This window comes from Pteropus vampyrus, unplaced genomic scaffold (genome assembly GCF_000151845.1).
Source record: "Pteropus vampyrus isolate Shadow unplaced genomic scaffold, Pvam_2.0 Scaffold18, whole genome shotgun sequence".
NCBI lineage: Eukaryota > Metazoa > Chordata > Mammalia > Chiroptera > Pteropodidae > Pteropus > Pteropus vampyrus.
Window position 1 is genome coordinate 1,748,234 of NW_011888799.1, and position 23,290 is coordinate 1,771,523.

The 23,290-nt window shown below is 45.2% G+C and overlaps 1 protein-coding gene across 2 annotated transcripts in view; it reads left to right on the plus strand.

The window, feature by feature from the left end:
• ZFAND3 (zinc finger AN1-type containing 3) overlaps positions 1-20,161 on the plus strand; it is a 332,486-nt gene extending 312,325 nt beyond the window's left edge. For both annotated transcript variants that reach the window (XM_011354552.2, XM_011354553.2), the window contains one exon: positions 19,071-20,161. In XM_011354552.2, the coding sequence (XP_011352854.1) occupies positions 19,071-19,225 (155 nt within the window). In that variant the 3' untranslated portion in view covers positions 19,226-20,161. The remainder of the gene's footprint in view (positions 1-19,070) is intronic.
• The last annotated feature ends 3,129 nt before the right edge of the window (positions 20,162-23,290 follow it).

A 23,290-nucleotide genomic window follows, 5' to 3' on the forward strand; every position in this document is an offset into this window, starting at 1 on the left:
TATTCATTCATACATAGCATGTTGTTAGCATGTTGCTGTTGTTATTGAGATTCATCCATGATGTAACATACCAGTAGTTCACTCCTTAATGTTGAGGATTTCATTCTTGGATAATACCACATTTGTTAATCCATTTACCAGTTGACATACCTTTGGGTCATTGCCAGTTTGAAGATATTGTGAATACAGCTGCTATAAATATTTATGCACAAGTCTTTACATGCACATATGTTTTAATTTCTCTTGAGTAAATGATACATAGAGGTGGGATTGCCAGGTTGAATGATCAGTGTACATTTAACATTTTAAGATCCCTTGAGCATTGTATTAAGATTCTAATTTCTCCGTAATTTGCAACATTTGATATTGTTATTCTTTTTAATTTTAGCTGTACAAAGGTACTATGTCTCTGTGTATATTAATTTGAACTTCCCTCGTGACCAGTGATGTTAGGCATCTTTTTTTATATGCTTTTCAGCCATTCATATCTTTTGTAAAGAATCTGTTCATACCTCAGATATTTTGCTCATTTATAAAAGATTTAGAGAAATACCGGCTTAACAGTATACTAACTCATGATGTCTCTCCATTTACTTAAATCTTCTTTAATTTCTTAACAATGTTTTCTATTTTTCAGCATATATCTTTTGTTAAATTCATTAAGTATTTTTATTATTTTTTATGCAATGTGAATAGAATTTTAAAATTTATTTTCAGATTATTCTTTGCTGCCACTTCAGAATAAGCCAGTTTTTATACATGATCTTTTATTCTACAACCTTGCTAAATTCACTTATTAGTTCTAGATTGCTTAGGATTTTCTATATCTATGATCATGTCATCTGCAATTAAAGGCAGTTTTACTCCTTTCCAATCTGTATTCCTGGCTTTTTTCCCTTCGTTATTGCACTGGTTAGGACCTCCAACATAATTTTAATAGATGTGTTGAGAATAGATCTCCTTGCCTTATCCTTGATCTTAGGTAGAAAGCATTCAACTTTTTACGTATGGAGTATGATTTAGCTGTAGTACCTTACCTCTGCCCCTCACCCCAACAAATTTTAATAGTTTTAGCTGTTGACTACATTTTAGAAAAACATAGGAAATGTTCAGATACCTTCCCTGAAAATAGATGATAGAGCCCATAGTGAGCTACCATGTGGCCTAAAACACAAAGCTGTGTTTTAATGAGTTTTTCCATCCCACGGATTCATTTCTGTTTACAGTTGGAAGCATATTCCCTTTGTTCATAGTCATATGTTATGTGTCTGTCTAGCTATAGAGGGGAAAAGCTGGTGACCTTAGAGTACTCCTTTTTCTCAAACCAATATCATCACAAGATACCTGAGATAATATTCTGGGTTATTCTCACTTGAGATAATGAAAGCAAACCACACTGAGTGATGCTTAAAAATGTTTTGTTTGATTAAATTCTTTTACTGTAAGACAAAATCAAAAGTTTATGGGTAGATAAATACCACCAGGGTTAGAAAGATTCTTAGCAGTCATTTAGTCCAACCCCATTTTTTATATATATATAAAAATGAGGAAACAGAGACCAGAAAATTTGCCACTAGTCTCAGATCAACCACACCTCTGTACTAAGTGTTGGTATTTCATGCAGGCTTTGATCTAAAACCCAAGGATTGCTGAAGAGTTTCTGACCAATATGACTGCTCTCAGCAGTGCCCTTCCATCATCATACCATCATCATACATTCCACCCCCACTGACTATAGCTCCTTATCACATACTCTTGCCCATCCCTCCCTGAATAGCTGCTCTTTTGTCTCCACTGAACCCAGGTTATCTTTTCTGAAGTACGCAATTTCTTGGTCTTTCCTCCAAATTAATACACTTGAGTCTTTTAATCTCCTCTTAATTTGGCCTCCAAGACCTTGCTCAGGACTGGGGACTCTTGTATGGACCTTTCATGGCAGAATGTCACCAAATTAAACCAGTTGTGGTCAAAAAATAGTATTTAGTCAAAATAATAGGATTTTAAATTTTTTTCTTTCATATTGATAACAGATTGCTCACAAAATTTTGCTAAAGCAATGTCCTTTCCAAGGACTTTGACGTGTGTAAAACTAATTTGTATTCGGTACATCGTATGCATATATCTACTACTAGACACTCTCGGTCTTCTTACTGTGATTCCCTCTTGAGCAGTCCCTCTTAAAAGGTGTGTGCCTGAGACCAGCACTTCAGAGCCCCTGGATAGAGGAGGATACTTCTTCTTTAGAAAGTAAAAATGCAGTTGCTCAGGTAATTCTAACGTACCTCAACGTTTAATGTACTGCCTATAGGAAACGCAAAGGTAATTTAAGACCAAATAGAATTACTGGAAATTTCAAATGAGGTGACCCAATCATAAAGGTTTTATATCAGATCTAGTCTACTCCGTTCTCTTTCATGTAGAGATTTACATCTTCTGAGTGTTTAACACATGCTTTCCTCCACTGATCTGCTCTCCCCTGCTAGATCCTAAAATCTTCAGGGGCCAAGACCATGTGTCATTCTGTAGCTTCCTATAGCCCGTTAGAGTATGTGGCCTATATATAGTGGATGCCCAGTCAGTATTGACTAATAACATACAAGAAGAAATTAGAAGTCAAAGAAATGTGGCGTACTGGTGAGCCACATTAGGGGAGAGTCCTTTTGTATTAGTATTTGAAGTCAGGCCCAAGCAGATGAGTGAGAGAATGTCTAGGTCAGTCTTCATGCAGATTTTTGAAGCCAGGGTACACGTGCAGCCTGAGGGTTTGCCAGTGGGATATTTGGCTGAAGGAATACAGTCTAGGTAGAGAATCTTGGCACTATTTATCTTTATATACTTTTTTCTGCCTTGAATTTTTATTGGTGGAAGGAATCAGACAAGACATACATGTTATCAGATAGGATAGCATTGCTTGCTTGGTCTAATTAAAATGATTTGATACATTTATGGTTTAATTAAATACTTGACTTTGGGGATGGGTGTATTTGCATAAATAAAATCTGTTATTCATCTTGCACATGAATAAGATGAGCTCTTTCGAGGTCACAGAGACTATCATGTGACAGACCTACTGTGTGTAACCATACCAATCTCTCTTTCCTGCCTAATAAACCTGCCACTCTCTGACGTAGAATTTAAGCATTTGAGTAATTTGAAGTTACCCATCCTTGTGCCAGTCCAGCCCCCTGAACTGACACAGCAGAAACCACATCAGCAGTGCCCTGAGCAGGTAATCCAGCCACAGTGTATACCTCCTGCCTTCAGGGAGTATGGCATGCCTTGTTGCCATGCAGCTTGGACTGACTAGATACTTCCTCCATTGAAATAAAATAAGCTTTGTATAACATGTCCTCATTCCTCCTCACTCTCCCCCTCCAGATTGACCTGTTACAGGTCGTCTTCCACTCCTGCACACCCTACAAGATTTGAACATGGTGGCTTTAGCTTTCTAGCACCCTAGTTATGGTAGTAGCAAGCCCATTCACAGAGATAAAGAACTGATGTGGGGACATCAAAGACAACGTGGGGCACAGGAATGCCAGACCAGGCTTAGTGCTTGTCTACAGTTTTCCTCATCAGAGGCCCTCACAAAATCTGGGTGTCTTTTTTTTTTTTTTTTTTTACCAAAACCCTTCACCTGCTAATCGCCTTCTGAGACTGCTCAAAAGTCTTCTCTGTGGAGTTCATGATTGGCCTCTGTTGCTGTACTTCTCAGAACATATTGAAACTGTTGGTCACATGTTTGTCCTTCATAGACCATAAGCCTTAGAGGGCCTGGATCATATCGTGTTCTTTGGTAGCTCCCAGGTCCTACTGCAGTCGTGGCATGTAATAATGCCTAGTAAACATTTGAATGAATGAGTGAACCTTGTACCATTGCAGTTGTGATCTTCTGGGTGAAAGGGTAAAAAAGCTTTATTGAGCAATTGCTATCTACTGGATGCTTGCACCTGTGTTAATTATATCATTTGACCCTTCTAAAAGCATCGTTGGACAAATGGCACTCCAGTTTTGCAGAGGTGAAACTTGAAGTTACTTGAACTCAAGTAACTCAGAAATACTAAGGAGGCACCTGGCATTTGAGCCCACATCTGTTGAGCTCCCAGATTCCACCACTTGTTCATGTCCTCAAACTGGCCAGTAGGGTGTCCTGAGCAGTGAGGAGATGATTGCAGCATGAGTTATCTATATTTTCAGCCATATAGATAGACCATTTCTTAAGCACCCCACACTTCAGAGATGCTTCTTATTGAACATTTAATGGTAAAAATTTATGTGACCTACTGTGTAAGGACCATTTGAGATGGTGTACTGTTTTCAGTTGTGATTCCATGTGCCAGTTGTCACTCCATCTAGATAGATGCTTCTGGAGGGCAGAGTCCACAGCATTGCCACCTTTTTGTCTCTCACTGTGCCTGGATAATACGAGACGCAGTGGCACTTAATTCTTATTGACATGTGCATCCCATTTTCTCTTGAGTGCTAATCCATGTCCTCATTTTCCTTGAAAACTTATCTCCTCCTAGATTCCTTATGCAGTTGACCTCTCCTCAGTGTCCCCGATTTATTACACGTAGCTGGATTGTATTGATTCTATTTGCAGTTGATTTCTTGCTTTGCTTCTTATGTCCTTCAGATATTTTCCTTCCTCTGCATTTCCAGCCATTGTAAAGGCAGAAACTAGTGACTTTTTTTTTTTTTTTTAACTTCTCCTCCACCCAGTCTCTAGACTAGATCTCTGTAAACAGTGCACAGATAACCAGTAAATACTTTGGACTCCTTGAGCCTGATGGCTTCTTTTCCTTGCTGGACTGACAGCCCAACACTGGAGCCTGAATCCTTTATTTATTAGATGAGATTTCTCTAGCATCTTTCCTCTGAAAGAGATCAATATCAATGAAGTTTGTTTCTGTTTCTGGAAAGTGCTTTCACCTAAGGAGACCAAGGCTTCAGTAAGATCGCATAATAGCCCTTACTTCTCAACTATTGGGCCCTAGAGAGGCAGACTCCAAGAAAAGTCTCGCCACTTCAAGTTTTGCTATCTTGTTGCTGGCATCGAGCCTAAATAAGACTGTGACAAATAGCAACACAACCTCTGCAGTGTTGGTTGATATTGTCCTAGTGTTACAAAAAGGAAACTTGCATTTGGGGGGCTCTGCCGTCTTTTGGGATGCGGATATAGAGAATGCCACCTTCGACTCAGTACATTTGCCCGCTGACCAGAGCCCCATATACAGTATTCGTGGGTGGTTGTCTCTCACACAGTGCCTGGTGCCATCAGGACTGGAACACTAGAACTGTTCAGTCTTTGAGACTGAAAGTAATGCTGCTGGAGAGCTGGGTCCCCCACGGAGGGCAGGAGACCCAGAGACTGAAAAGAAACAAGTGCTAGGTAGACGGGGAATCAGTGCTGAGAGATGGTGTTCTCCTAGCTAGTGGGAAGAGGCACCATCACACTGCAGAAGTGGGTAGTTGAGACTGACTGTGAAACATTGGAACAAAGTTCAGAGGCCAAAAACTGAAAAGGGTGAGTGTGTCAGCCCTGTAATTCATTGGAGAAGTGCCTAAAATAATTGGATCATCTGGCTTCTCTAGGAAATTGCTCTTCTTCCCACATCTCCTTGTTCACAAAGACCTTATTCCCATCCCTATTCAGGGCTAGGCAGAACTCAATAGGAAAGGAAGGCATCTCCTGCGGGTTCTGCAAATGGATGAGAGGTGCACACATAAAAGCTGCTTGTTGTGGATATTCACGAGCATCACCAAACGTGGCCCGCTCTACGGCAACCATAGCTACTGAGACATCTTGAAAAATAAGGAAAAGGGCGGGGGGGAAGTATTGGAGAGAGAGAAGAAGGAAAAAAGTAGCAAAGGGAAATGTAAGGAGATGGGAAAAAGGCAGAAATGAAGGTATGGTGGGTGTGGGAATCCCACTGGCATTTACTCCAGGGGTGGTGTAATCTTGGGAGGATGCCACAGCTCATTCCATCCTGAGAGCTGAAAGGTGTTCTCTTTCTCTGTTGTCACCCATGGAGTTGAGAGGTAGAGCCACCCTATACTGTCTAGTTTATTCTTTGCCCCAACATAGTGCCTGGACATAGTTGGAAGGAGGGGATGACAAGGACTACCCCCATTTGCTTTGAGTACTTCCTTGTATATATGATTATGGGCCTCACCAACTGTTGTACATGCCTAAGTGTGCAGTGCCTGGGTGGACGATTGGGAGACAGATGACACTGGCTACCTGTGAGTAAGTCTACCCGATGGCTGTCTTCCTCAGCAGCCAGCTGGGCCTGCTTCGTTTATTCTGATGAATCCTCCAGAAAAGTACTCAGAGGCTGCAGGGGAGCTGGGGGAAATGTACCATATAGGGGTCAGGTGCTCTCTTCTGTCCTAAATTTTCTGTTAAGTATCATGAAAATACTGCTTATGATGGAGGAGATGAGGTTGTTGTTAGGCTGTAGCATGGGAGGTGGCAGGCAGTGGCTATTGCCTGTGGGTCAAGGAGGCTTAGTCTAGCAGCAGCCCAATAGTGTCTGGTTTTGCTGAATAGGCCCCTTCCTCACTGGATTATAAAGACACTTGCTGTGCAGCAGCAGGCTGCTGCTCTCCACACACTCACATGCTCTTCTTCTAGAACCATGTCTCCCAGTAGCCCCTGAGAGATGGAAGCTGTGAGTCAGCACACGATGGGGTTCATGCAGCCTTGTGATTAATACACAGGATGACACGTGCTCTCCAGAGCTGTGCACTGCAGCGTTACATATTCGCCTAAGAAGGAGAAAAAGTTCCAGATTTACAAATTAAAGGGCCAGTTTGTGTTAATACTCTTGCATCAATTAATTGCTTTTCCCTTGAACTGAACTCTTACCCCAGGATTAATTTTCCATGGAATCTGCGGTAATTGACCGAAATACCAGGGTAAAGTAGGAAATAACTGTCAGTGAGAACCTGTATGATTATGTTCAGTTTTTCATTATCTGCACTCACTTTCTTTGTGATCACGAGTTACAACAAAGTTTTAATTCGAGGAGAGCATCTAATGCTATCTTGGACGTTTCTGGGATGCCTCTCAGAGTAAGCTCAGCAAATATCGGCTCATGTATTGCTAGTAGTAATAATTTTCTTGTATTGCTAGTAGCAGTTTTTCTCTATTTTTAATGAGTCAAATGTTGACTCAAATTATTTATTCAGTCTACTCACTAATCTTTATTGAGTTCCAGAGGAATGGCAGGGAATAAAACTGACAGAGTCACTGACCACATGGTGCTTTTAATCCTTGCGGGGAGAGATGCAGTGAACAAGGAAACAAGTAAATAAGATACTTAGCGATAGGAGTAAGTGCCATGATGTACAAGAATGACAGAGAACGAGGAGGGCAAAGGGGAGCTACAAGTAGGAATGGGAGGCCAGCGTCTGGGAGGAGGTGAATGCTGACCTGAGACATAAAAGTTGGGAGAGCCAGCCATTCAGAGAGCTGGGAGGAAGGTATCCTGGATGGAAAGAACATCCTGGATGGGGGCAGGAACAAACTGAGCATATCTGAAAGGGCACAGCGGAGTTGGATGGAACACAGTGTGTAAGCAGAGAGGCTGGTGGGGACCAGTTAGGAGGATTCGTAGACTTTCGCAAGGAGTCAGAATTTTATTCTAAAAGTAGTGGGAAGGCTTCAGAGGGTTTTTAAGCAAAGGAGTGACATGGTCTCATTTCCATTTTTTAAATATCCCTCTGGGAAATAACATACCTGCTTGTGTATGTATAGATTCAGGAATACATAAAAACTGGTAGTGGTGGTTGCTTTGCCACTGAGGAGGGTAACTTAGAGAATGGAATGGGAAACTTACTTTTTGCTGAATATTATTTTATATGAATTGAATTTCTATTATATTCACGTATTACTTACTCAGAGAGGAGTTAACAAATGTTAAAAAGCACATCTCAGGTCTGTTACCCTATAAAAAATCCCAGTTAGAGTGATTTTTTAAAAGGGTAACAGACCTGGAGAAGGACAGCAAAAGCAAAAGCAGGGTGACTCATTATAGGCTCCAGCAAGCCACGGTGGAGGCTTGGCTTCATCATGTCCCAGCCCTGCTGGCCGCCTTTTCATTTATTCCATCAGCATGCTGCACTCATGCCTGCCACAGGACATTTGCATGAGATAGAAGCAGGACGGAGTCAGAACATCATTTTGAGGAACAGCCAACAAGATTACTAAAAAAAGATGATGGTGAGGAGTAAAGGAAAGAGGAATCAAGAATGAGTCCTGGGTTTGGCTTGAGCAGCTGTGTGGATGGGGCATCATTCGCAGAGGCAGGGAAGATTAGGAGCTGAACTGATATAGGAGTCAAGCGGCCAAAGAGATTTTTGAACATATTACCATTGAGATTCCTGTTACCCAGTCTGGTTGGAGGTGCGTGTTAAGTAAGCATTTGGATATAGGAGTTTGGAGTTTAGGGGAAGAATTTGTGGATGGAAACAAATTCAAGAGACATCAACATTTAGATTATACTCGAAGCCTTGGTTCTGGATGAAATTCCTTAAAGGAGGGAACATAAAAGGAGAAAATGCAGGCATTCTGTGGTGGGTTTTAGCAGGGAAGCGAGTAAAGTATTACAAGAAGCAACAACCAGTGAGGTGGGAGGAAAATCAGAAGTGTGATTATCACCGAAGACAAGAGAGGGAAGTACTTCAATAAAGAGGGAAAAGTAGACAATTGCTGCTGAGAGGTCAGAGTGAGGACATTGTATTTGGTCACTTGAGCTCCTGACTGGCTTTTACTTGTACCCTGAGGTTCATAGAATACAGTCTATTTGTAATTAACCTCTCACTTATTCACCCAACCAAAATATTTTGAACCATGCACTGTTCTAGGCACAGGGTATGTGTGATGAATTACAGAAGCGTGGTTATTGCTTTCATGAAATCTAGTCAGGGAAACAAGTTAAATGAAAAATTATACACATGACCCTATAATTATAATTGTGAGTAGTGATTGTACGAGAAGTCCAAGATGACATGAAAGCATATAATGGGGTACTAGCCTACTCTGAGGGTGTAGGAAGGTCTTCTTGAGGAAGAGCCATCAAAAGAGGCCTAAAAAAGCAAGAATTTAGTTAGGAGATCAGTGTGTACACAACATACAGTACAAGGAAGTGAATGGCACAAGGGGAGCAAAAGAGGCAGCAGAGCATACTAAGATGGTAAAGTTTATTGTAATTCTTAGGAAACCATTAAAGTTTAAATAAAGAGTGTGCTTATCACAGATGAGGGCATATGGAATCACTTCAGCTGCTCTTAGGAGGGCGGGTTTGATGTTACAGTAGCCTTAGCAAGAGATACTGGTGGCTTCGACTAGGTGGTAGCAGTAGAGATGAAAAGAAGAGAATGGATTTGATTTTTGGAGATAGGATCCACGAGACTTGGTTATTGAATGTGAAGAAACAGGGAGATACCAGTGAGGACTCCAGGTTTGTATCACGAGCTTCGTGGTGGCCCTATTCTAGAATACGGGACACTGAAAGAGAATCAGGTTTGTGGGGCAAGAGCAGGTGTTCCATTTTGGACATCTTAAGTCATCTGAGATATCCAGGATACCGAATAGATGATTGCATACAGAGGCATGGAACTCTGAATTGAAGTCTGGGACAGAGATAAATTTCAGAGCTGTTAGCATATATAGTTAGAATTTTAAACCTTGGGAGAGTGTGTGGGGTGAGACAAAAAGAGGATCCAGCACTGAATAGTTGTAATGTGAAATGACAGTAGATGAGGAGCTACCAGAGAAAGAGAAGGAAGACAAGGAAGGCAAGCGTGTCAGAGGGTCATGGGAATAGTCAGCTGTTTCAGATGGCATCGGTGAGAACTGAAAAGGGCCCACCGAATTGAGCAATGTTCAGGCTCCATTCATGGTGTTCTTTTTATACCAGACTATAACCATTTGGTGAAGTTTTCATATCTGAGCTCTGTCTCCGCCCACTCCCCAAGTGAAATGGAACTGAACTATGAGGTCAGCTCCTACCACCCATCCAGATAGGAAGTCTCTAGAATCCCGGAGTGGACCGTCCATTCAGTGGGGGTTTTAACTACATAGAGCCCATATTCCGATTTCAAATTTAAACTCATATCTGCAGCTAAAACAATTTTCTGCCACTGAATAAGTCTCTTTCCTTCCAGGGGAGGTGTGTTTAAATAAACTAAGTTTAAACACAGAGAATCAAGAAGCTAGCTTCTCTGTCCCCACCTCGCCCCACACACACTTGTAACAGTGGACAGCAGATGTTGTGGGACTTGTGACCTTAAAGCTCAGATTTGTGAAGATAGAGAAAGGAATGCTTATACTCTCGAGATCTTCACAATGACCTGTTTGAGGTATTGTGGTGAAAACAAGAAGCATATAGAGAGACTTTTCATTCTAAAGAGAAGCACATAAAACATGGACGTGATGCTGACACAGTTTGGGTAAAAACATAGATTGTTTGCAGAGTGTCTGCAGCCCATTGCTTTCTCTCGCCCATCCTTTCACTACAGCTCCCAGCCTGACAGTCTCAGGGAAATAGACATGGGGCTCTTTGACACATGTCGGTACGTGACCAAACTTGGAAATGTACATGCTCTGCCTCTTTAGGAAAGAGGCATGCAGAATTCCTGACCATACCTGTGGAGAAGCCCCCACAGGAGCAAAGAAGCTGCTCTCTGCTGTCCTTGGAAAGTTTCTGGGTCTCTTTCATGGTGTCCCTAATCACTGAGTGCTTTCCAGGCTGCCCTGTGTAGTCTTCATATATTTAAATCATGTTTCTCTAAAATTTGCATATCTTCAACAGAAATCTTTACTGAGCTTGTCAGTTACCATGCATTTATAGTCTGTATAAACAGGTTTGTGGAGAGGGGCAGAGGAAACTTGTGAATCACATGTTCAGAGGAAGATTTCCTCTTTCATTCTCTGTTGTCAGTAGCAGTTTCTCAAAGGAGAAGGGAACCAGAGTCTAGATTGAGAAGTAAAAGAGGGAGGAGCAGAAAGAAAGCCTAGAGTAAGGGGGAGCAGGAAAGGAAGGGGCTCTCAGCCTTGAAGCCAGGTATGTTTGTTGTACTGTGTAAGGTGATAGGGATGACAACTGCTGGAAGAGCCACCCCAGTAATAGCCAACCTTCCTTGAACCATGGGTTCCACGTGCAATAGCTGCTTTAATGCCCATAACAACCCCATTCCATAGGAGACACAACTGAGGCTCCAAAAGGTTAAATGGCTTACCTTGCAACCACACATTTATTAAAGCAGTGCAGCTGGAACTTGAATCCAGTACTTGGGGGCTTCCAAGCACAAGCTCCTCACTAGATTCATCCAGAAAGAGAACTTGAGATTCTCTTTCCTGTTAAGGGAGGAAAAAATGGCAGAATATATTCCTTCCTTTTCCAAGTGTTGTTATAGAGAGAGACATTTGGCATTTACAGTCTGATACTCCTGAAGACATCGCCACTTGGATATTCTGTGAGTTAAATGTACTGGCTCTTGCCAGTTTAGCCTTCAGAGATGGCTAAATAGGCCACAGTTCCCTGGAGAGCCCTGGGCCCTGGCCATGCCCTCAGTAGCTCTTGAGTAGTGTGGGTACAGCCCTTTTTATTGTCTGCACTGCAGCTTTGGAAATGGTTTTCTAGGAGACTTAACCCATTGAGAAGATAATCTTTTAAAGGACAAGGAAATGCTGAAAGAAAGGCCAAACAAATCAAGAGCCTGCTGAGAGGAAGGGAAGGTCACCCAAAAACCAGAAGTTTCCTGCCAGTGCCTCACTATTCTCCTGAAGCCCATGGAGACTAGTCCAGGAGTGCAGGCACCTCCTAGAGTTTTTTAGATCCTAAAAACTGCCCTAGGTACCAAAAGGCTAATGCTGGCTGCTTTCAGCTACTGAAATGAAATGATGTTTGAAAAAACAAGTCATTATTCCTGTGGCAAAAACTACCTTGAGCTGTTTTCTCTTAGTTTTTAAATACATGTTCATCTCTAGATAGAACAGCCTAGCATAATGTGAGCCTACAGCCAGCCCCACCTTCCCTTCTCCTTGTGTACTCAGGGCTTAAGGACTTATTGGAGGAGAGTTCTCACACAAGTCAGGGTTGATGGCACAGTATCTATCCTTCATGGTGCAGGTACCCTTTTCCCCCAGGCCCTCCCCACCTCCACTCCCAGTTGCAAAAATAGAAATAGGTTTTTTCTTGGTTAAGGCAAGAATGAAGGGTGGGAAGACTTGTTCTCTGAATGTCAGGTAAAGTGAGGCTGCCGGAGTTAGGTGATGGACGAGGACATTACTGGCACAGGGCAAATACCCACAGAGGAGAGGAAAAAGGTCATTAGAGTTTCTTCAAGAGTGGAGCTGTCTGGAGAGACTACATTAAACGATACCGAGAGTGGTGAATTTTTTTATACTTTTAAAACGATATCTGTATACAGAGCGTCAAGAGTTTCATTAAGCTGGACTCTGACACAGTTTCATTTCCCTTCTCTGCTGACTGCTCCCGGAGAGCCGTTTGCTGAATGCGTACAGCTACTTTAGGAGCTCGTAGCGCAGGGCTCTTGGATCTTTGCCTTCTATCACACTCCTTTTTGTTCTAAAATTTAGCTTATATGTAACTGATATTTTAATTGATGGGGGGCAGCTGATTGCTTCTGTTTTAGAATTGTCTCAGTATGACTTAGTGGTTTTTATTAAATGGTCGAGTGGGCTCTTCTAAATTATAAGTTCTCCTTTCCTTTGAAAAAGAGACAGACATGCTGATGCCCAGCATCACTGTGGCTTTAGTTCCAGCGCCCTTCAGCACTTGACCTCTGTGCATCTGCCCCGTGCTGCATCAGCCAACTCAGTGAGCTAGGATCCAGTTCTTTTACTTGAAGTGTGACGCTTTTCCCTCCTCCATGCAGAGCTGGGGATAGAGAAGAATGTGAAGTAGTCTCATTCTCTTCCTAAGACACCTGCAGCTGCTTTGCCTATACCATGGGCCTGATGAAATAAAATGCATTAAGATCCTTTAATACATTTCTGTGCCACCAATTCTGCCTTGGGCATTGGGTCAGCAGATGTGGTGGATATGGTGTTTCTGGGGATTGGTGCTGGTGGGAGTATAAATGCCTAATGCTTTCCAGCAAGCTTTCCTATAGCCACCTGCTGTTCCCAGCATGTACTTACAAATGAACTATGAGGTCAGTTAGCTGTCCTGAGCTTTAAGAAACTTACCTTGCTGGAAAAACATGATTCTTTTTTCTAACGAGCTTGCCTGGCCATTTCAGACACATAGATCAGGTCTATTTGTCATTTATTTTTAAAAAATAGGCACTTTAGATAGCAAGTAGTGCTTAATTTGGAGGGTCCTTACCTAAGTTTCTCAGGAAGATTTGGGAAGTCTGCCGTAGGGTCTGTTTGCTGGAGCCCATGCACATCTATAGGAACAGTCTCTGGTTTTCCTCCTACCTGGACACACCTGCCAAGGGCCTCAGTGCCGGGCTGCAGCCAGCACAGGCTGGGACAACTGGTGGACCCGTGCACCAAGGCCAACGTGTCCATGGACGGACAGCAGGCACAAGAGCACTGTCACCTCAGGCTGCATACCAGTGGATCATTTTACCATGCCTCAGTCCCCAAGGCTTGTCAGTATTTTTAGGTTCTGCTTGAACCTTTGACAATTTGAAATTAAAATGAGCAAGAAAGTGTAAAACATTTCTTGCAAGTGAGGTAAAAACACCAGAGCAACTGGAGCTGAGGCCCGCCCTGGTCCCTACCTTCACTGAAACGGCTACTTCTTCGGAGGAGCCTCCGAGTGGGGGGAATCTGCAAAGAAACAAATGTTTAATTAAAATTCAAAAGTATCCAGAGCCACCCAGTTTTGGCATCTTTAAGTGGTGCTTTTTACTTCAAGATAAGCCAGAAAGCAACATTACTGTCTGGCAGAGATTGAATAAAAATGACAAGGGCTCAGACTGAAAGTGAATTTTGGCATCACTTTCTTTGCCTCCCTTAGCAAACTCCATAGAAGAAGACAGTTCCAACCCCTGTTCAATCCTTAGGGTTTGGAGGGGAGTGCTGGCCTTGGGGTCCAGCATCTCAGCCAAGAGTAGGGGACTGCACTGCCTGGGGATAGAAGGTTGGCTCCCTCCCTGGACCCTCTAGCCCCTCCTCCACCCACTTTCCCCACCCCTAGATAAGGTAGCCATTACCTCTGGCCTGTGGGTAGGGGGAACAATGGAAGAAAGGGAACTGGCAGATGAGGCCAGACATCTGGTTCAGCTGCTCCCAGAGCCCTGCCTGCCAGCACTGCTGAGAGGTAAATAGACCCTTTTTCCTCAGGCCCTGAGTGAGGCCTCTGTTCTTGGGTAGTCGTTTTGGTTTTTGTAAACAAGCCAGTGAAACAGGAAATATACTGGCAACTTTTATAGCACTTAGAGCAAGGTGTTGGGTGTTAGGCTATCTTTGCCTAATGATGATGGCGTTGTGCAAATTGTTTTTGATCATTTTTATTTGGTCTCAGAAGACCCATGCCGCTCCCTCTGTAAGCAGAGGTGAGGTTTAGTCATGAATGAGGGCATCTGAATGAATTCTAGAACTTGCAGTTGTTAGCTTTAAAAGCTGAAGGGTCAGAAGTTTGGTTCTCACCAAATGAACATTTTTAGAAAACCTTATGTCAGACCTTTATGAGTCTTGGGAGAATGAGCCTCAGTTCCATTTTCTGCTGGGAATGTGTTTTCAGGAACATCGTGCGTTGGGCATCTTCAGGTCTTTGTGGCACATGGCTCATCGGGTCACAGGCTGAGTCCAGACGTGCTTGTTTATACCTATGAGCAGCCTCCATTGAAATGCCTCTTCTCCCACAAGAATCTCCCCAGGCCTCTGTTCAGGGCAAGGAACCATTTCTCATTTATATGAGATCATTTTGGGGCAGAGGGTTAGCTAGATCTCGAATGGTGTTTTGTTCGTTTGTTTTTTGTTTTGAGGTTTTTGTTTGTTTGTTTGTTTTTTGCCTTATGCCATAATCATGTGTCTGTGATGGTGACAGAGTCAGGGAAACCCCTATTCTCTCCCCATCTCTTGCTGTCCACAGCCAGAGGTGTGGGCACAGTTCTGGAGTGAGCCACTTAGACCGTCAAGGCAGGCATCTTCTTCCTCCCCTCCTAGTATTGCCTACTCAGTTGAAGGTTTTTCATCCTGAGGGTTTTTCATACTGGAGACTTCTGGAGACCTTCCAGCCTACCTCGCAGGGAGCTGACTGGTATCACCTGCTGTGGTTGGGCCTCCTGTCCCTCTTCCCATGCCCAGGACGGTCTGTCAGATGCCAAGTAGAGTCAGGTGGAGAGGGACATGGAAGGGTAGGCCCTGGAACAAAGTGCTCATAGAGCTGCTTCTTCACCCTCCCTGTTTAATCAAGGCCTCATCCCAAATTGCTCTCAGTGCCAACAAGCAAAGAAATGCCCACAGAAGTTCTTGAGCGTTTTGTGCACATTTACCGAAAACCACTCTGGCAGCCATAATGGAGCTCTGCAGCTTCCTTGTAGGCCAATATTTCTTGGAAAACGAGTAACCTGGGTCTCCAAGAAGCAAGGCAGCCAGTCATGTGACATGGCAAGGAGAGGGCTGAGGTTAAGCCACATTTAGCAGGCAGGTCATATTTTCAAAAACTTTTGCCTTGGGCATTTTTTTTCTCTTTGGGGAGTCAGCATCCTTTTAATCATATTGTCTTACCCCTTATCCCTCCTAGCTCCGCAAAGCACTCTAAGGTATACAGCTATCATAAGCAAAAATATATTGAAATAGTTTTCAGAACTACATAATGTTGAACTCTAAGGCCATAAGGAGAGTATAGATATGGATTGTATGTATGTGAGCAAGTGAGTGAATTCGATTTTGATATGTAAGTTTTTATATGTATGTGTATAACTTTTAAATCAAGAAAAAAAGAAGTGTGATACCCTGGGCGATAATACCAAAGCTTAGCAGCTCAGTTCAGTGTCTTTTGTACTTTCACCCCTTCTGGACATTGTTTTGTTTGACCTTCTCTGGAAAGGCCCCAACTGGTTTCTGACGAATGGTGTGGAGGATGGCCTGGCCAAGATGGAGGCTTTAAATGCCCTTTAAAACTGTTCATCACTAAAGTTAAGAGCCTAAACTCATCTCTCACCATAACCAGCTTGATCTCCAAACGTCAATCAGAGTAACTGAAAGTTCATTATACTTGCACTGGTTTCTGTGGGTACCAAGAAAAGAGGGTAAAGATTCATCTCACCCACCAGTCACTCCTGCCCTCCCCTGTATCCAGAACAGCCCACTCTGACTACTGACACTGAGATGCATTTAGCCAGTTGGCTGCTGTCGTTGGATAATACCTACTCAGCATTTGGGACAAGTTCCAGCATGTAACTTCTTCTTTGTGAATGATCCTGACAGGAGAGGGAACTGAGCTTAATTTACACCATCTAATAACCTCAGTGCAGCGGCTTTCCAAAATTTCCCCTGACTTTTCCCCAGTGAATTACAACGCCGTATTTCCTAATTGTTGCCAGCACCACTCCCAAAATTTAGTTGCTATTTAGTGGTTTTCACCTTTCAAAAATCATAGCTAAGTGTCAAGATGTGTCTAACAGGTTCACAGAACTTGGATAGAGAAATGAGGTGGTTTTGGCTGGATTGAGAATCCTTGGGTGGGTAGACAGAATATTGAGACATCGCTGTAGTTGCCACACTAAGTGTTCTCAAAACCCACTGGGTTGGCTGCCCCCTGCCTGGCGGAAGGCACTCTAAGTGAAGCTATGGGGGTGCATAGTGAGGACAAGACTGGAGTCCCCTTCACCCCAGTCTGTCTTTAACTAATGCAGTATTAGGCTAAACCAGGGCCAAGTTAATTTCAGGGGTAATCCATTTCCTGCTACAAAAGTATAATTCATCAGAAGGAGGAGAGCCCTCCCACCCCTTATTATAAATGCTGAAGGAATAGAAATAAAATGTCTACACACACTTCCTGCCACCATACAGCTGGTGCTGCCACCCCATTCCCCGACCTTGCAGCAGATTCTCCCCCATCAGGTGGGCTTTGTTCCACAAAAATGATTGTGCTTGTTAAATGGAGGGTGCATATTGAGACCATCCACACTTCTGCTGTGAAATCCTTTAGGAGAAAGACAACTGGTATCCAATATCTTCAAGTAATGAACTTATCAGTAAATATAACACATGAGCTCATTAATCTTAACTTTGCTTTTGGACCAAGTGGGAGCTCTGCTTCTCAGGAGACAAAAATTTCATCTCTGTTCTTTTCCTTAAACCTAGTCCCAATTTAGAGTTAGACATATTGCCCTGCTCTCCCTGGGAAGCAGTTAATAATGTGTTTTCTCTCACAATGGATAGTCCAGGCTGAGCCTGGTCGCTCAGGCCTCCACGCCATGTGCACGTGCCCATACACAGCATGAGCTCAAGGCATCAGAGCAGCACTGTGAGCGTCAGCCGTGGAATATTATCTGGGTGAGGTTCATCTTAAAAGTTAAGGCTTTTGAAACTCTTGCGCATCCTAGCCACTCAGTCTTTGCTTCAATTTCTGCTGTTCTTCTGAAATCACCGCTTCCACCCTTCATCTCTGAAAAGAAAAGAAAGTGAGGATGTGGAGATGGACAGATCACAGTTTGCAAGGGTGGTTGCTCTGGCCGTTGGGATCTAGGCATAAAAGAAAGAAGTCTCAGAGAAGAGATGCCATTCACTTGAAGAATGAGTGAGGCGAGCATTGGCCTGGCAGGGCTGCTGTGGGACACCTGCTCCCCATGTACAGGGAGAAGGGTTTTCGGAAAGGATTCACATTCACCCCACAGGTTGGTCCTGTGAACCTGGTCTAGGCCCATGGGACCTGGAGGTGTGGCCAGATAACCGATGGGATCAGGTGGTGGCGAGGAGCCAGCCAGCACTGGCAGGTGTCTCCCCAGCCCAGATTCCCCTCCGCCCCCCGGGGAGAGAGACAGACCCAAGGGATGTCAGATATGTCCGTACGCACATCCACTTACCTATCAGCATTCCTAGAAATTAACCAGAAGAGGGGCAGGAATACATGACATTCTGATACAACAGTGTGTGTTCCCTTTGTCCTCTGAGCCTCTCGGCTGACTCCCTGAGGCCTCTCATTGTTATCCATCAGGGGGACTTCATCTGTCCCATCTTCCTGCTCTGTTAGCCTTTCCTTCATTCTTTGTTCTGCCAGCATCACCAGTGTCTCCCTTGGACTTCTCTGCTCCAGAAAGAGAGGACAGTTGGCAAACCAGAGCCAGTGGGGTCAGAGTGTGGCTGCAGCCCCCTCCACTTCTGGGAGGGCAGGGCCCGTGGGAAGGCCTGAATGCATCCGGCTCCTTTGAGATAGCGATTAGAGCTCAACATTTCTGTTCTTTCCTCCTCTTCCGTATAATACCTTTTCTAGCACTTGAAATAATCCATTTTCCTTTGCGATCCCCCACTCCCTTGCAGGTTGTGGTTTGATCACTCCCACCATCACCCCAAGCCCTAGCTATATACAGGAGGTAGAATGTAATTTAAGCCGTAATCATTTCTGCTCCCTCTTTGCCTCCTAGAAATAGCAGGTGTCCTAGGGTGGATATTACAGTTTGCCCAAGCCAGAGAAATTGCTGAGCTGGCAGCTCCGTGTTCTCCTGCCTACATGGTAGCTGAGAGAGAAGGGGCTCAGAGCCCACTCATTTCCTAGAAAGTGGGTATGTCTCACAGCAGCAGCCTCCTTTGGGTTCTACCGTCTGGACCCAGGCAGGAGCAACAACAAATGCAGAGTCGGCCTCTGAGCAGCTGCCCTTGGCAGGGATCGTGCCCCTCGGACATTCTGAGGACATCAGACTGACTTGGGGAGGAGCCATGCAATGTGGAAGTGCTAGCCCTCTTGTTAAGGGGTGGGAGGACATTGTAACACACTCTTCAGCAGGAAGAGCCCCTGCCCTGACCATCCACTCACTGAGATGTCCTTCCCATCCTCCAGGCCAGAGTGAGAGCTGGGCTTTGGGCATTTGGTGGCCACTCTAATGGTCTGTTTTCTCTGCTTCTCCCGCTGCTGCAGGTTACGTGTTCTGTATGTTACATCGCCTTCCCGAGCAGCATGACTGTACGTTTGACCACATGGGCCGCGGCCGAGAGGAAGCCATCATGAAAATGGTGAAACTGGACCGGAAAGTGGGGCGCTCCTGCCAGCGCATCGGGGAGGGGTGCTCCTGAAGGCCGGGCACGGCCGCCATATGACGCTGTTCTTAGTTCACTAATGTTAGCCTTATTTAGGACAAAGTCAGCCAGACACCTTGTACTGGGCACGCGTCAGACTACAGCCAGTCCGTTTCCTTTCTTTAGCCAGCCATCCTGGTACTGTAGTTTAGGGGTTGATGGTGGTTGAAATTGATTTCTGGCTGGTTACTAAGGTGCCTGCTAGCCATTGTATAAAATTAAAACATGAAGAATATTTTTTTTTGAGCATGGCTAGTGGATTTAAAACAACACATACCTGTCACTGCTGGAGTCAAACTTATAAAAAGCCTTAAGCGGAAAGTGTTCCAGACGGAGACTCTGAGATAATAGAGGAGTAGACGCTGATGTTAAAGTTCCCACGACGCACATGGCTTTGCCAGAAACTCTGGTTAATGTCCGGCCTTTCACCTCTTCACTTACCTTTAGTCCCAGTAGCCAGGGTACCTGATGGCCACGTGTGCCTTGGCCACAGGAGGCTGCTGAGTTTGGCCACGTGGCTGGGCTTGGTGGTGGCCTCGCTCTCCCACAGAGCTGGAAATGAGGGTGGGGGGACAGGTTCTTATGAAAATCTTATGAAATTTTTTACCTGACTTGCTATGAAAAAACTCTCATCACACGAGAAGAAAAATAGTAACCTCACTTTGAAAATTAGCTCCACTCAAGACTAGTCCACATAGAGAACCACCTTCTACACAGGACCCCATGGTCATGAGAGACAGCGGGGCGCACCGACCCCACTGGCTCTGGTTTGCCATTTGCCAAGTACAGGGATCTGGCAGTTGATCAAATAAGGCTAATCGCAGCACAGCAGCTTTGGCTGGGGTCCACAAACTGGCCTCTGCAGCTAGATTTCTATACTGGGAGTTTTTTAAAAGACGTTTCAAAGCCAACAAGAATCAGTAGAAGTGCTGGGGAGCACCTGGGAAGCTGCTGCCCACAGACTCTGCCTCTTCCAGCAGGAGCCTGCTCAGCCCCCTCGAGGCCAAGAAGATGATGGCCTCGCCTCCCATGGCTGTGCACCCCCGTTGTCCAAGGACAACCAGTCCACATCTCCTACATAGCAAGTTTAGTAAGGGAGGCAGCATATGTTGCAGAGATGGGCGAGTTTGATCCATGTAGCAGAGCGGTTCGTGGCCGTGGCCCAGCTCCGAGAGACATTTGCTCCAGCAGGTGCGGGTGAGAGGGCACGTTCTTCAGCCCCCGCCTCTAAACGCGGGCAGAAAGGAGGGCGGTAGCCGCAGAGCTCAGGCCAGGTGGGGGAGGGTGGCGATGGGCCCGTTCGCCCATATTAGGAAATCATGACCGTTCACGTGGGGTTGGGGTGGGTAGACGGGGTCAAGACTCCCTTGAGAGTTGAGCATGGGCGAGTGTCCCAGAGCCCCTGTCTGATGCAGGTCAGTGAGAGGCGAAGGCTTCTGCGGAGGCAGTTTGGATCTGCCTGCCCACAGGCTACTGGAGTAGTTTAACCCAGCAACTTGCCCTTTCACAAGCAGTACAGCCCTGTCTGCAAATTAATACCTGCAACTGCAAACGTTATTTGATCCAAAATACTGAAATAGGAAATCATGTTCTCCCAACCTCCTCTACCCACCCCACCCCCCCAGAGTGGAATCCGCTGCAAAATCTCCAGCCTTAATTCTTGCTTCAGGACCCAGGCCGGTGTCTTGCTCTTGGGCAGTCCAGGGCAGAGGGGCCGGGCCTGCCCGCGTTTACCACTGTTGTCAAGCCACGGCCCTCTGGCCAGTCCATGGCCATCCTCAGTGAGGCGGCCCGCCTAGGCCCCCTGCCAAGCTCTGATCCCGAAGAGGCCACCCACGAGCCCTTCCGGCCCTCCTCAGGCCCCATGGCTGCTCTTGCAGGCAGCATGGGAAGCAGGCTCTCTGGGGAGCCGGCCGCACACAGGGCTCGCAGCCCATGCTCACTTCCTGATGGTAGAGCTCGGGGGGGAGGGGGCTTGTTCCCCTGCAGTATCTGTTCTGTGAAGTTTGTTAAATGTAAGGAAAGCTTAAATTCTTGTATCTTTAAAAGAGAAAATCTTATTTAACCCTTTTGTGTTCTAGATTTACTTACACACATAGCCTAGAGCTCAGTTTTAGTTTTAACATTGTGAAAATATTAAAAGAATCTTGTAACTTTATTCTTTTTTCTCCTGCTGAAAAAAAATTAAACCAATCGTATGAAAGTTTGGATTTCTCTGTTTCGCCAGCTCTCCTTTGTGCCACCTGGATAACCAAAAAAATAGTAAAAGGTCTCCCTGGTCAGAACTTGGAAGAGCTCTGGGGGGCTCTGGTGTGTCTGGTGTGTCTGGGGATCATGACTTCAGTAAGTGTCCGGGGTAAGCATCTGCTCCCCTGGTCTGTTGGGTGGTTCTGCCTTGGGAGGCCACGGGGTCTGGCACAGTCAAAGGTGTATCTCCTGGGCCAGGCCCTCGCTAGCAGCAAGGTGGTTACCCTGGGGAAGATGGGAAGAAATGAGCACCAGCCCTGAGTTCCCCAGGTGTACTCAGGTCCTGGTGATTGTGGGACTGCATCTCTGCAACTCAAACCCCACCCAAGGAAGGACCCACAGGATGGACAACACAGTTTCCCTGAAGGGAAGATCAGAGTGATGTATTTGCTGTGTGAACTCTTTGGTGTGCAGGATACACTTAATATGTCTTAAGATATTTAAAAACATTTGGTAGTGAGTGGCACCCTCCCCCCCGCCACTGAAATACTGGCCACACAGTTGTTATGAAGATGACAACTTCATCAAGAAACCTCAGAGGAAGTCAAAGGTGCAAGGCGAAGGTGAACAAGCAGGTGAGCAGAGAGCACAGGGTCTGGTGGCCTTTGACAACTCCGTGGCTGGTATGGAGTGGCTGAGACCGCTGCACTGAGCAGACCGGCCAGGGAGTCTTCGTTGGTGCCAGCAGGGCCTGTGGCTGAAGGGCGGTGGGGGAGGGGAGCACTTCCTGGTGGGCGGCAGTGAGGAGCAGGACGCCTTTGTCAAGGCAGTGGTCAGCCACATCCTTGGGGAATGAGAACCCTCTTGCTCTGGAGAAGGGAAGATTCCAGACAGGCACCAGAACAATAGAAACACCCAAGAAAAGTCTGCAGGGGCCTCAGAAAATGTACCTCCCTGCAGCCATTCTCAAAGCTTCCGGAGGGGAGGGCTCCAGAAAAGAGGAACAAAGCGGAGAAAGGTGCAGAAACAGGAGGGAGCGCTGTGAAGGGACTGCGTGCAGCTTCCGGTCCATGCCAGGCAGGGCACCAGGCCTGCAAGAGCCTCCGATGAGCCTGGAAGTGTCAACACTTGATTCACGCTTCTATCACAGTACTTGGATATGAATCTTAGATGGAAAATTATGCAAATAAAAATGAGCAATTTATTGCAAAACAAAAAGGAACCACGGACCCTACACGACTCAGCTGTGAATAATATCGACATACAAATAATAATGTAAACACAAATGATGAGTGTTGCTCCGGTAAAAATTGATGACAGAACTCTCAGGAGACGAAGTCTGTGCACATGCATGTGTAGAGCATAAGAGGGCTAAGTTCCCATCGTCCGTAGGAAGAAGTCTGTCTAAAACTGAAAATTCAAGAGAGCAATGTAAGTATGTTACTTAGAAACGTAAATGCAGAAGAAAAGGCTAAAAGTCCAGTCATGTCCTTTGTGATGGGGGAAAGGATCGGCTCTCCCAGAGTGTTTGGACGCTGAGCCTTCAGAAACCGCGTGTCCCAGCATTTTCCCAAACGGGGATGTCCAGGTCCTCTGCCACGCCAGGAGGAATACCAGTTTCCTGGTCAGAGACATTTTGGAAGATGCCAGCGGCGGGCACAGCACAACACAGCGCAGGACTTGTTTTTTACCACAGGACCATTTCTTAATCGGCACCTTTTGGGACAGTTTACCCTTCAGCGTTTCTTGAGGAAAAACTTGGAGGTTGATTCTAGCCAGACTGGCATGGAGGTTCCAGCGTATGTGGGCCTCTGTGCCGTGACATCCCAGTGACCCAAAACCCGAAACACCTGTTGGGGATGCAGGCCAATTCCC